Source organism: Saimiri boliviensis, chromosome 3 (assembly GCF_048565385.1).
Source record: "Saimiri boliviensis isolate mSaiBol1 chromosome 3, mSaiBol1.pri, whole genome shotgun sequence".
NCBI lineage: Eukaryota > Metazoa > Chordata > Mammalia > Primates > Cebidae > Saimiri > Saimiri boliviensis.
Window position 1 is genome coordinate 7,118,836 of NC_133451.1, and position 12,511 is coordinate 7,131,346.

Genomic DNA, 12,511 nt, shown 5'->3' on the forward strand with positions numbered 1-12,511 from the left:
GTAGATTTAGCCAGGAAAGAATGGGGAGAGAGCATCCCAGGTGGAGGAATCATCATGGGTGTGGCTGGCATGTAGGACGGGCTTGACATATTCTAAGTCTCTTGTCCCCTGAGGCTGGGACATCTCTTGTTGAGGACGTTTACCACATTGTTTGGGCTGCTTGTCTGCCTCCTTTGCTGTACCGTGAGTTCCTGTGGACAGGGATTTTACCTTTTTTAATTTCTTCATTTGATGATGCCCACTAGGAATGCCTTTTTTTTTTTTCTTTTTTTGAGACAGAGTCTTGCTCTGTTGCCAGGTGGGAGTGCAGTGGCACCATCTTGGCTCACTGCAACCTCCGACTCCCTGGTTCAAGATATTATCCTGCCTCAGCCTCCTGAGTAGCTGGGATTATAGGCATGTGCCACCACGCCCAGCTAATTTTTATATTTTTAGTAGAGATGGGGTTTCACCATGTTGGCCAGGATGATCTCCATCTCCTGAGCTCATGATCCACCCGCCTCGGCCTCCCAAAGTGCTGGGATTATAGGCATGAGCCATCATGCCTGGCTGGAATGCCTTTTATTCCCCAGTGATTTTCAAGGTGGGGCCTAGGGAATCCCTGGGGTCACTGAACCATTATGGGGGTCCAAGGAGTCAGAGCTATTTTCATAGTAATACTGAGATATTATTTACCTTTTCTGTTCATTTTCTCACAATTGTGCTATGAGGTTTTCCAAGGTGACAGGAAGTGTGGTGTTGCTGCAGGTTTAATGTATCCAGCAGACTTGAGAATCCAGCTCCTTCCATTAACTCAGACATAGATGAGGTTCACAACAATGTAAAAAATGCCATTTTTCTCACTTTTTAATTTTAGAAAATAGTTTTAGTTTATTTAGTTTTCATAAAATATGCTATTTATGTTAATATGAAATGGCATTGCTATTCCTATTTAAAATGAATTAATAGACACTTTAAAATATTCTCACCTTTAAAGAGAGTAAGTGTTGATAAATATAATCAGCACAAACAAAAGTTTTTTAGAGCCTTCAATAATTGGCAGATGTGTAAAGGAGTCCCAATACCAACAAGTCTGAGAATCACTGCTCAGCAGCAAGCCTTATCGGCTGTCCCAAGAATTAGAGATGAAAGAAACCACCCTGCCCCTTGGAAAGATAAGTGTCTATTTCAGAATGGGATCCTTTCATCATTTTCACCATTTCATTATGCTAATAGTATCATTTTGTTATTTTACTTCAAATATCAAACAGCAGTAATTTAGGTTGGTTGTGATGCCAAGTTCAGTGGATCGGATGTGTCCCAAGGTCAAGGAATTTGTAGAAAACAACAACAGAAAATCAGCCAGTTATGAGGTAACATTATCTGTTACACTGTGTAATTACTGTAGCTTTGAAATTGCAGCCTTGGAATTCCAGTTAAGAGACCCATTAGTCAAATAAACTCACGCCTGTAATCGCAACACTTTGGGTGGGAGAGTCAGGAGGATCGCTTGAGGTCAGGAATTTGAAAGCAGCCTGGGAAACATAGTGAGACCCCCATCTCTATAAAAAAAAATAGATTTTTTTATTAGCTGGGTGTGATGGCACATGCCTGTATTCCCAGGTTCTCAAGAGGCTGAGGCAGGAAGGTAGCTTGAAACCAGGAGTTTGAGGATGCAGTGAGCTGTGATCTCACCACTGCACCCCAGCCTGGATGGCAGAACAAGACCGTCTCTCAGACAACGACAACCAAACGAAGCATTTATTGGGTTCTCTTGATGCTTCCGTGTGGCTCCTGGGGATAGAGCTCTCAGCACGCCTGAGTCTCTGCTTTCCTGAAGTTGATGCTCAGTGCAGCTCTGAGACTCACATTCCTCATCTGCAAAGTGGCGATTTCATAGTTCCCTTTGGCATTATCAGAGATGATGATGGTGATGATGATAAGAACAGTAACAAGAGCGGTGATCATAATAGTTATGATGCTATGCAGTAAGTCCTCACGGAACATAGATAGGTTCTTGGATACTTTAAGCAAAAGGAAGCACTGTCTGCTATAGAAACCTAGCTCTTGTCTATATAAACTAGCCTAGAGTAAAATTGGTTTTGCTATACAGTATGCCATTTGGCTTAAAGTCAGAGTTTCCATGACCCTATCAATGATGTTAAGTAAGGACTTACTGAATGGTAATACATAGTAATTAGTAATAACAGCAATAATAACAATTATATATGTGCTGTATATTTACTGTGTTCTGAGCACTATGCTAAATGCTTTATATTTATTGTCTGGTTTAATCTTTTAAAATTCCTTATGAAGAGGATATAATATCCCCATTTTACAGATGAGGAAACTGAGGCTGCAGTGACTCCAGGTGAGGTGAAAATGCCCACCCAGACTTGCCTATCCCAGAGTACTTGCTGTCAGTGTCTACAGTCTATAAGAAAGTGCTATGTAGGGCCGGGCGTGGTGGCTCAAGCCTATAATCCCAGCACTTTGGGAGGTCGAGGTGGGTGGATCACGAGGTCAAGAGATCGAGGCCATCCTGGTCAACAAGGTGAAACCCCGTCTCTACTAAAAATACAAAAAAATTAGCTGGGCATGGTGGTACGCACCTGTAGTCCTAGCTACTCGGGAGGCTGAGGTAGGAGAATTGCTTGAACTCAGGAGGCGGAGGTTGCGGTGAGCCGAGATCACACCATTGCACTCCAGCCTGGGAAACAAGCGAAACTCCGTCTCAAAAAAAAAAAAAAGAAAAAAGAAAAAAGAAGAAAGTGCTATGTAAACCTGAACACAAGCATTCTGTGCTAATTTATTATTTCTTTCTTCTTTGAAAGCAAGAACTAGAAGGCAAGTACAACCATTTCTCAGATGGTCTAAAAGGGCAGTGTCCACTGCAGTAGCCATATATGGCTAAACTGAAACATTTCACATGCTCAGTGGCCCTGTGTGGCTAGTGGACTGCTCAGATTCTAGACCAATTTCCTCACTGCAGACCGTTCTACTGGAAGTTGACTGGAAGGGGAGGAGGAAGTGCAGGGGGAATAGAGACTGGGCCTCTGAGCCATTCATTTGCAATGGCGTTCAAGGGCCTTCTAGGTGCCAGGCTCTGTCCTAAGTGCTTGGGATACAACAGGACAAGGCAGATCAAGACCTGTCCCTGCTCTTGAGGAAACTGTGTTTTTGGAGCAGTAAACAGGCAGGAATCATGCTACTCGGTGGTGTGTCCACTGTGGTTGGGGCTGTCGAGATGCACACAGTGGGCAGAGTGGTCTGAGTGATGAGGGGCACTGATGGTACAGACACAGTGGGCAGGGAAGGTACTTCAAGGAGGTGACGGCTGAGCCAGTCCCTGAATGGAGTGAGGGACGGGCAAGGCCGTGTTTCTGGCCACGACTCCGACAGTTGTTCTGAGTAAGATGGGACGCGGTGGATGGGCTTTGAGCACGAAAGGGACCCACTCTCGTGTTTCCTTTCCAAGCACCCCTGTGGCAGGGGACAGAATAGATGGCAGGCAGAGGTGTGAGCGGGAAAGTGGCGAGCAGGCAGGTGGGAGGCCAGGGGGCCGTGGAGGGGAGCTGGACTGGGGAGGGAATGGTGAGCTGCCGAGAGGCTGTTGGATTGTGGGTGCTTTTTCAAGGTAGAGCCAGTGGGATTTAATGGGATTGATTCTGGGTTGAGAAAGAGAAAGAGAAGAATCAAGGACAAAGCCACAGATTTTGGCCTGAGCAAATGGGAGAAAGGAGTTACCGTGGGCTACTGTGCAGCAGGCTCGGGTTGGAAATCACTGTCGTTGAGTTCCACATGTCTCTTAGGCATTCAATTCTGGATATGGGGGGAGAATCTGAACTAGAGATTTACATGGAGGAATAGCCAGTTTTAAAATGAACTTTAACGTCTGAGGGCCTGGATGAGCTCACCTCAGGAGCAACTCTTGAATGGAAAGAGTGAGGTCCTAGGGCTGAGCACTGGAGCAACCCCAGGGCTGGTGACCAGGAAGAAGAAAAGATCCAGCAGAGGAGGTGGAGAACACGTGGCCCCTGTGAAAGGGAACCAGGAGTGTGACCCAGAGGTCAAGGGTGGAGGGCACTTCAGGAAGTGAGAAAGGGCTCACCATGGTCAGCAGAATAATGGCTCCCAAAGATGCTCACGTCTAGACCCTGGGAACATGTGGTATGTTAGGTTACAGGACCATGGGAATTGACGTTATACAAGGAAGTCAGGTTGCTGATTAACTGATCTTAAAGTAGGGAAGATATTCAGGATTACCTGATGGTTCCAATATAATCATCGGGGTCCTTAAAAGTGGAAGAAGGAGGCAGAGAAGAGAGTCAGGGGATATTGGAAGAAGGTCAGAGAGATGCAGCGTGAGAAGGACTCAGCTGCTGCTGGCTTTGACGCCAGAGGAAGGGGCCACGAACTTAAGGAACACAGCAGCCTCTGAAAGCTGGAAAAGCCCAGGAAACGGATTTTCCCCTGGAGCCTCCAGAAAAGAGCGCAGCCCTGTTGACACTTTAATTTTAGTCCAGTGAGGCCTGTGTCAGACTTCTGACCTCTAGAACTATCAGAGAATAAATTTGTGTTGTTTTAAGTCACTCTATTTGCAGTAATTTGTACAGCAGCCACAGGAAGCTGGAATAAGCCCATGTGGAATGCTGCTGGTAAGCGTGTGTGATGAGGAGGACTGGTCATGAAGTGGGGCCTTGGAGTGGCCATGGTGGCCTCCACAGGAGCTGTGCCAGCTTGGAGAGAGGAATGACAGGCTGGGCACTGGAAGGTACTGTCAGCTGCACATGGCATGATGCTTACAGGAGTGGCTGCCCAGAGTGGCCAGAGTCCCCAGAGAGGCACCTCCCCAGGCTGGGGACTTCCTTGAGGACAAGAATCAGAGATGCCCGGAAACCAGTGAGACTGCCCTGGGAGGCATGTCTGAGGCATGGCCGAGGGTGCCTGGCACCGGCGTTACCCAAGGGCTTCCTCATGGAGGTCAGCCTGGGTCCTTTGCTCTCTGAGAACCTGCCCCTTCCTCGCAAGTGGCAGTGTTCACTAGTAAGGAAAGCTTTGTCCCAGGGCGAGGTCAGGGGCCAGGTCTGCTTTGCCTGACGGGTGATGCCTAGCACAGTGCCTAAGAGGCAGCAGGTGCTGGTTGAAAGAATGGATAGAAAGTTCTACGGGTTAGGGGATGTATAAACATACATTTGTGTGGAGTTGGGTGCACCATGGTGTCATATTCGTTGGCAAATGTTCATATTAGAGACCATATGGATGTATTTGTTCTTAAGTAATAGACTGTAATTTTCAGAACAGTTTTAAATTTACAGAAAAGTTGAGCACATGGTACAGAAAGTTCACATATATCTCTTCCCCCCCACCCACATGCATAGTTTCCCCCATTATATTTCTATTTATGTATGTGTGTATCTATTTATATATGTTAAGACAGTCTCACTCTGTCACCCAGGCTGGAGTGCAGGGGCACAATCTCAGCTCACTGCAACCTCCGCCTCCCGGTTTCAAGTGATTCTCCTGCTTCAGCCTCTCAAGTAGCTGGGATTAGAGTCGCCCACCACCCATGCCCGGCTAGTTTTTGTATTTTTAGTAGAGGCAGGGTTTCACCATATTGGCAAGACCAGTCTCGAACTCTTGACCTCAAGCGATCAGCCCACCTTAGTGTCCCAAAGTGCTAGGATTACAGGCTTGAGCCACTGCACCTAGCCTATTATTTATTATTAATATTTATATTTATTTTTTTGAGACAGGTCTCATTGTGTCTCCCAGGCTGGAGTACAGTGGCATGATCATAGCTCACTGCAGCCTTGATCTCCTGGGTCCAAGTAGTTTCTCCTGCCTCAGCCTCCCAAATAGCTGGGATTGCAGGCATATGCCACCACACCTGGCTAATTTTATTATATTATCATTATTATTATTTTTTTTTTGTAGAGATGGGGTCTCCCTGTGTTGTCCAGGCTGATCTTGAAGTTCTGGGCTCAAGAGATCTTCCTTCTTTGGCCTCTCAAACTGCTGGGATTATAGACATGAACCAGCATGGCCAGCCTTCCCCTCATAATTAACTAGGCATTTGTGTGGTACGTTTGTTACAGTAAATGGTGCAATACTGACAAACTGTTATGAAAGCCCGTAGTTCATTCAGGTTTTCTTCGTTTTTACTGAAGGTTCATTTTCTGCTCCAGGGTCCCACCCAGGAGCCCACATTATATTTTGTCACATCTCCTTGGGCTCCTCTTTGCTGTGACCCCTTCTCAGGCTTTCCTTAACAGTTCCCAGGCAGTCTGGTCTGGGGTCTTCTAGGATGCCCTCCCTGCCTAGGAATTTTTCTGGGTGTATGCTGTCAGCGTGACTTATTGCTGTTGGCGCTGGCCTGGGTCACTGGGCTACAGCGGAGTTTGTCAGGCTGCTCCATTGTGAAACTCTCTGATATGGTTTGGCTGTGCCCCACCCACATCTCATCTTGCACTGTAGCTCCCATAATCCCCATGTGAAGTGGGAGAGACCCAGTTGGAGGTAATTGAATCATGGGGCGGGTCTGGCCCATAACGTTCCTGTGAGAGTGAATAAGTCTCACGAGATCTGGTGGTTTTATAAAGGGGAGTTCCCCTGCACATGTTCTCTTGCCTGCTGCTGTGTAAGCTGTGACTTTGGTCCTCATTTGCCTTCTGCCATGGTTGTGAGGCCTCCCCAGCCATGTGGAACTGTGAGTCCCTTAAACCTCTTTCCTTTATAAATTACCCAGTCTCAGGGATGTCTTCATTAGCAGCATGAGAGCAGACAAATGTACTGCCCTTTCCCCACTTTCTACACAGTCAGACATTGCATTACCAGGTTTCCATCAAGGACAGGCCACCTATACACCAGTGGTCTCATAAGATTACAGTACTCTATGTTCACTGTGGCTTTTCTATGTTTAGATATACAAATACTTACAGTGTGTTACGGTTGTCTGTGGTATTCAGTACAGTAACTGCTGTACAGCTTTGTAGGCCAGGAGCAGTAGGCGACACCGTACTGCCTAGATGTGGGGCTGGCTGCACCATCTAGGGGCGTGTAAGTATACTTTTTCATGTTCACACAATGATGATGTTGCCTGACGGCGCACTGCTCAGACGATATCCCCGTTGTTGATGCCGCGTGACTGTGCTGTCTTTGTTGGAAGGAGGTCACTGTCCACAGCCTGGGTGTGGGGTTTTCTTCACATTTTTTTCCTGCCATGTGGCAGTAGAGGCCTATTCCATCCACTTGAGCAGTTTGCAACAGTTTCTGGCAGATGGACTTGTTCTCTTGAGGAAGGAAGCTTTCCTCTACTTTGTAGAAGACACTTCATGAGCTAGCAGTTGTCCTGGGCCCACCAAGCTGTCCAAGGAGGCTCCTGGGGACAGCGTTCCTGTCAGGTGTGAGAGGCCTGGAAGCCGAAACCCCAGAGAAACAGGCCTGCAAAGGAGCATCGTGGCTGGCTCCCGTTCCTGAGTCTCTATTATTGTTGTCACGGGGGTTGCAGTGACACGTGCTCATGTACTCCTCATGGTGAGAAATGAAGCAACGTGGGTGGCACCAAAATAGTGAGTCTTCCTCTCCTGCCTCCACCCATACCCCTCCTTCCCCACAGTGGCCACTGGGAACACTTGAGAATGTCCCCTTTCTAGGCTTTAAAAATAGTATCGTGTTATAATATATTGTAGTGTACATTCTAAACGTGTAAATACTAGTATTAAATACATTATGGAATATATAAGTATCATATTGAATATATAAATACACACACGTAAGTGTGTTAATATAAATATATAAAATAAATAGAGAAATATAATTATTACATAGTACTGAATATATAAAAATCCCATTTTGATTTAATGGGAAAATATAGTTTTGTGACTTGGAGATTTCACTTAATCATCTTAGAGTTCTTTCTAGGAAAACACAGGTCTGCTTCATTTATTATTTATGTATTTATTGATTTTCATTTTTTTGAGACAGGGTCTTGCTCTGTCACTGAGGCTGGAGTGCAGTAGCATGATCACAGCTCACTGCAGTCTCGAACCCCTGAGCTCAAGTGATCCTCCCATCTCAGGTTCCCAAATAGCTGGGAGGTTACAGGCATGCACCATCACATCTGGCTAATTGTTTAAAAATTCTTCGTAGAGATGGGGTCTTTCTATGCTGCTAAGTATGGTCTCCAACTCCTGGGCTCCAGTGATCCTCCTGCCTTGGGCTCTCAGATTGCTGGGATTACACGCATGAGTCACCATGCCTGGTCCATTTTTATTTTTAATTACGGTAAAATGGACATAACAAAATTTAGCATCTTAACCATTTTTAAGCGTACAGGTCAGTAGTGTGAAGTACATTTACATTGTTGGGCAACCAATGTCCAGCACTCTTTTCATCTTGTAAAACTCTGTCCCCATTAAACAATAACTCCTCATTTTTATCACCGCCGCCCCTGGCAACCACCTTTCTGCTTTCTGTCTTTATGAATTTAACTACTCTAGGGATCTCATATGAGCGCAACCATATAGGACTCGTGCTTTCGTAACTGGCTTATTTCACTTTGCATACTTTCCTCAAGGTTCCCCCATGTTGAAAACTGTTACAGTCTCCTTCCTTTCTTTTTTTCTTTTCTTCTTCTTTTTTTTTTTTTCTTTTTGAGACAGAGTCTCGCTCTGTCACCCAGGCTGGAGTGCATGGCATGATCTTCGCTCACTGCAACCTCCGCTTCCTGGGTTCATGCGATTCTCCTGTCTCAGCCTTCTGAGTATCTGGGACTACAGGCGCATGCCACCAAGCCCAGCTAATTTTCGTATTTTTAGTAGAGATGGGTTTTACCATGTTGGCCAGTATAGTCTCGATCTCCTGACCTCGTGATCTACCTGGAAAGTGCTGGGATTACAGGCATGAGCCACCTCACCCAGTCTCTTTTTTGTGTGTTTTTTGTTTGTTTGTTTGAGACCAAGTCTCACTCTGTCACTCAGGCTGGAGTGCAGTGATGCAATATCAGCTCACAGCAACTTCTGCCTCCTGGGTCGAAGTGATTTTCAGCTTCAGCCTCCCAAGCAGCTGGAACCACATGTGTGCACCACGATGCCTGGCTAATTTTTGTGTATTTTTAGTAGAGACAGAGTTTTGCCGTGCTGGCCAGGCCGGTCTCGAACTTCTGGCCTCAAGTGCTTTACCCACACTGGCCTCCCAAAGTCCTGGGATTACAGGTTTGAACCACCATACCCAGCTTCCTTCCTTTCCAAGGCTGCATAATATTCCATTTTATGGATAGACCACATTTAGCTTATTCATTCATCCATTGATGGATGTTTGGCTTGCATCCGCTTTTGGCTATTGTGAATTACGCTTCTGTGAACACAGATGTGCAAATATCTCTTCAAGACCCTGCTTTCAGTTACTTTGCTTGTATGCCCAGAAGTGGAATTCTGAATCATGTTGCTTTATTCCCTTTAATAGCTGCCTAGTACTCCATAGAATGTTTGTACCATCATTTACTATTTTAAATAGAATTCTTCACGCTGCCCATAACATAACAGAAGCTCCATATGAACAAACTCAAGCCAAATGTTTGGCTTCATCAACTGGGAATACTGGGATGGGTTTGGTAGAAGGCAGGCAGGATCGAGCTGCATCCGTGTTCTCTCTTGCCTGTCTCTGCCTCTGTCTCTGCAATTTCCATCATTTTCTCTGTGTCTCTGCATGAGACTCTGTCTCTGTGGGCAGGCCTCTGTGCCTTTGGGGGAAAACCAGCCTCCAGCCCAGCTGGGCTTACGTCACCCCAGCAGAACTGCCACAGCCGGGGTCTTGGAGGCCTTTTAGGACTGGGCCTGAAACACACAGACAGTGGCCACAGCAGTGACCCATTGATCCCGTCCTATCTCATGCTTTCCATGGCGTCTGGCCCGCATGAGAGCCATGTGATCATTAGCCACAGGGACTAGTCATGGAACTGAACCCCAAAGCCAGGCCTGAGCATCCCACTTAGCTCACATACACATCCTTTCTCCTTCCATTACACAGAAACCAGCCATCGCGTGCAGGGTGAGCGCACGTGCTGGGCCAGGCTGCTTGCGTACCAGGCTCTGGAGTGAGTTATCTAGTTACCGTAGACTGGGGGTAGTGCTGTAAAATGAAAATGATGCTGCATGGGTTACTATAGGGACTGCTCGTACAGCCCACCTGGAGCACACAGCGTAAGCACTGACACACTGAGGAGGTGCCATCCAGGAGAGCTTTCATCATTATTCAGTAGAGAGGTCTGAGTCTTCTAGAGCCCAGCGATTCACGAAGGTAAATTGGAAGGGTTTGGCCAGGCTCAGTATAGACCAATTTTCATCACAGAAGAGACTGCGATGACCCGGGGGAGGCTTTGAAGTCACTTTTCAGAAGAGGGATCTGAGGCTCAGAGAGGCTAAGAGACTTAGCCAAGGACACACAGCAAATAAATGGCTCCAGCTGGAGTCCAGTTTTCTCCACTCCCCATTGAGTGTCTTATCTGCCACTCCGAAAACTTGCAGGATCTTGGGAAATTGGAGACTCTTGGCTTACCCAGGATCTCAGAGTTGATGGAGGAGGGCAAGGCTGAAGTTTGAACCCAGGTCCGTCTGATGATAAGCCATTTCAATCACATGGTGTGGCCTCCCTTGACAGCTCCCGGAAATGCAGTCACGAGGGTGCTGATTCTCTCCCAGGGAAAAGAAGGGAATTCTCTACTCAGAAGCTTGGCAGGGATGGCTGGCTTTGAAAAGTTTACTTCACGCTTCTGGATAAAAGTGCAGGTCCTCTCCGTCTGAGCCATTTACAAAGATTATTTATCACCACTTCTCACAAGTATGCGCTTCATTAATGGCTTTGTGTCTTTTGAATTTTGTAGGACTTGCCCTGTACCATCTGGCCCAAAGTGGAATGTTGTCCCTTTAAGACTGCAGGTGAGTTTTTCTTCTGGTTGATGTTCCCCTGTCTTGAGCATGAAAGAAGCAGAACCCCGAAGCCCTCCTTCCTCCAGCTCCCTCACACTCTGCTGATGCTTCCAGCACCTCTCTACTTTGAGCAGGTAGGTCATTCCCTGACCCTACGGAACCAGCGCTGTGGGCCCCCTCCTCAGAGCCGGCCGGAGCGGCAGTGCGCGTGGAATCTGGGGTGAGGTAGGCCCTTTTCAGTGTCCCCTGAAGGCATTTGGTGTATGAAACAGAATGTGTGAATTATCTGGGTGTATGCATTTCCTGTGGCTTCCCTGACAAATGTTCACAAACTTAGTGGCTTGAGCCACACACATTTATTTTCTTACAGTTTTGGAGTGCAGAAGTCTGACATCAGTTTTGAAGAGGGAAATTAAACAGTAACAATAGTAGTCTAATGGCTACATTATAAAGTTTACTGTGTTGTGTCCAACATAAAACCTAACTCCCAGCTCTGCTTGAAATTCACAACTCCCTGTAAAGCCTACCTTATCTGTTCTCCCCACATTCTCAGCGAAGTTCCCAGGCATCTCAAGACTCCTGCTTTTCTTGCTGACCAGCTGCAAGGTCACGGGGCAAGATAACACCCAAGAATGTACAATGTGTTTTTCAAAATGCTATTTTTCGAATGTAATGTACATCACAGGGCATGTTACAAATTAATTAACTGTTCTTTGTTCTGGCTTCTGTAAACCTGTCAGCTGCGAGTCATTCTGGATGTGTACAAAGTACCCCGTTTTCTTTCTCCTTTGCTCAGCCTTGCGATGCTAATCCGCTGAGCTGGTGGCCACCTTCCTCTGTCTCACCCACTGATCTCTCCAGTCTCCTGAATATTCTGCAAGAGTTTCACTAGCCAAAGTTAAGGTCTGCCTGCCCCCTCTGGAGGTTCCAGAAGAGAGCTCATTTCCTCTCCTTTTCAGCATCTGTGGCCACGTTGCCTGAGTTCCTTACAGATGGATGAGGGATGCTGCCTTCTTCGGTTTTGGAAGCCAGCAGCATGGCATCGTGCCTCAGAAGTTACTTGGCCTTCTTCTCTTCTGTCAAATCTGTCTCCCTCTTATAAGGACATCTGCGATGACATTTAGGGCCCGCCAGGATAATCCAGGCAATCTCCCTGTCTCCAGGCCCTTCATCGAATCACATCCGCAAAGTGTCTGCAACCCTAAGATAACATTCACAGGCTCATGGGGTTAGGGCCTGGCTGTCTTTGTGGACCTTTATTCGGCTTGACATACTCAGTGGTTGAAATTCAACTGACACTCATTTAAGTGAGAGGGAACTGATCCGCGTCGGTAACTGAAAGGCGCCGGCCACGGTACTGCTGGACCCAGGAGCTTGAGGTTCTCAGTGTTCCTGTGGCTCTGCCTTTCCCCCTCCCTCTCGGCCTCCCTGCTTTCCTCTGGTGAGCATCCTTCTCAGGCAGGCACATCCTTTCCCCATGGTGAGAAAGATGCTGTAGGCAGTCCCTGGCTCCTGAACCTGATGGCTGGCACCTGCAGCGCAGACTTTTCCCAGCAGCTGTGGCAGTTCCAGTGTAGACCTATGGGCTCAGCGTGGGTCCGCGA

General features: G+C 47.0%; 1 protein-coding gene across 4 annotated transcripts in view; it reads left to right on the forward strand.

Moving 5' to 3' along the window:
• The window catches only part of EVC2 (EvC ciliary complex subunit 2), a 156,265-nt gene that overhangs the window by 2,531 nt on the left and 141,223 nt on the right, over positions 1 to 12,511 (forward strand). For 2 of the 4 annotated variants that reach the window (XM_074395877.1, XM_074395880.1), the window contains exon 2: positions 10,862 to 10,916. In XM_074395877.1, the coding sequence (XP_074251978.1) occupies positions 10,862 to 10,916 (55 nt within the window). Of the gene's footprint in view, positions 1 to 7,763; positions 10,767 to 10,861; positions 10,917 to 11,049; positions 11,133 to 12,511 lie in introns of those variants that run through there. The other 2 variants (XM_074395878.1, XM_074395879.1) reach the window with 2 other exon arrangements.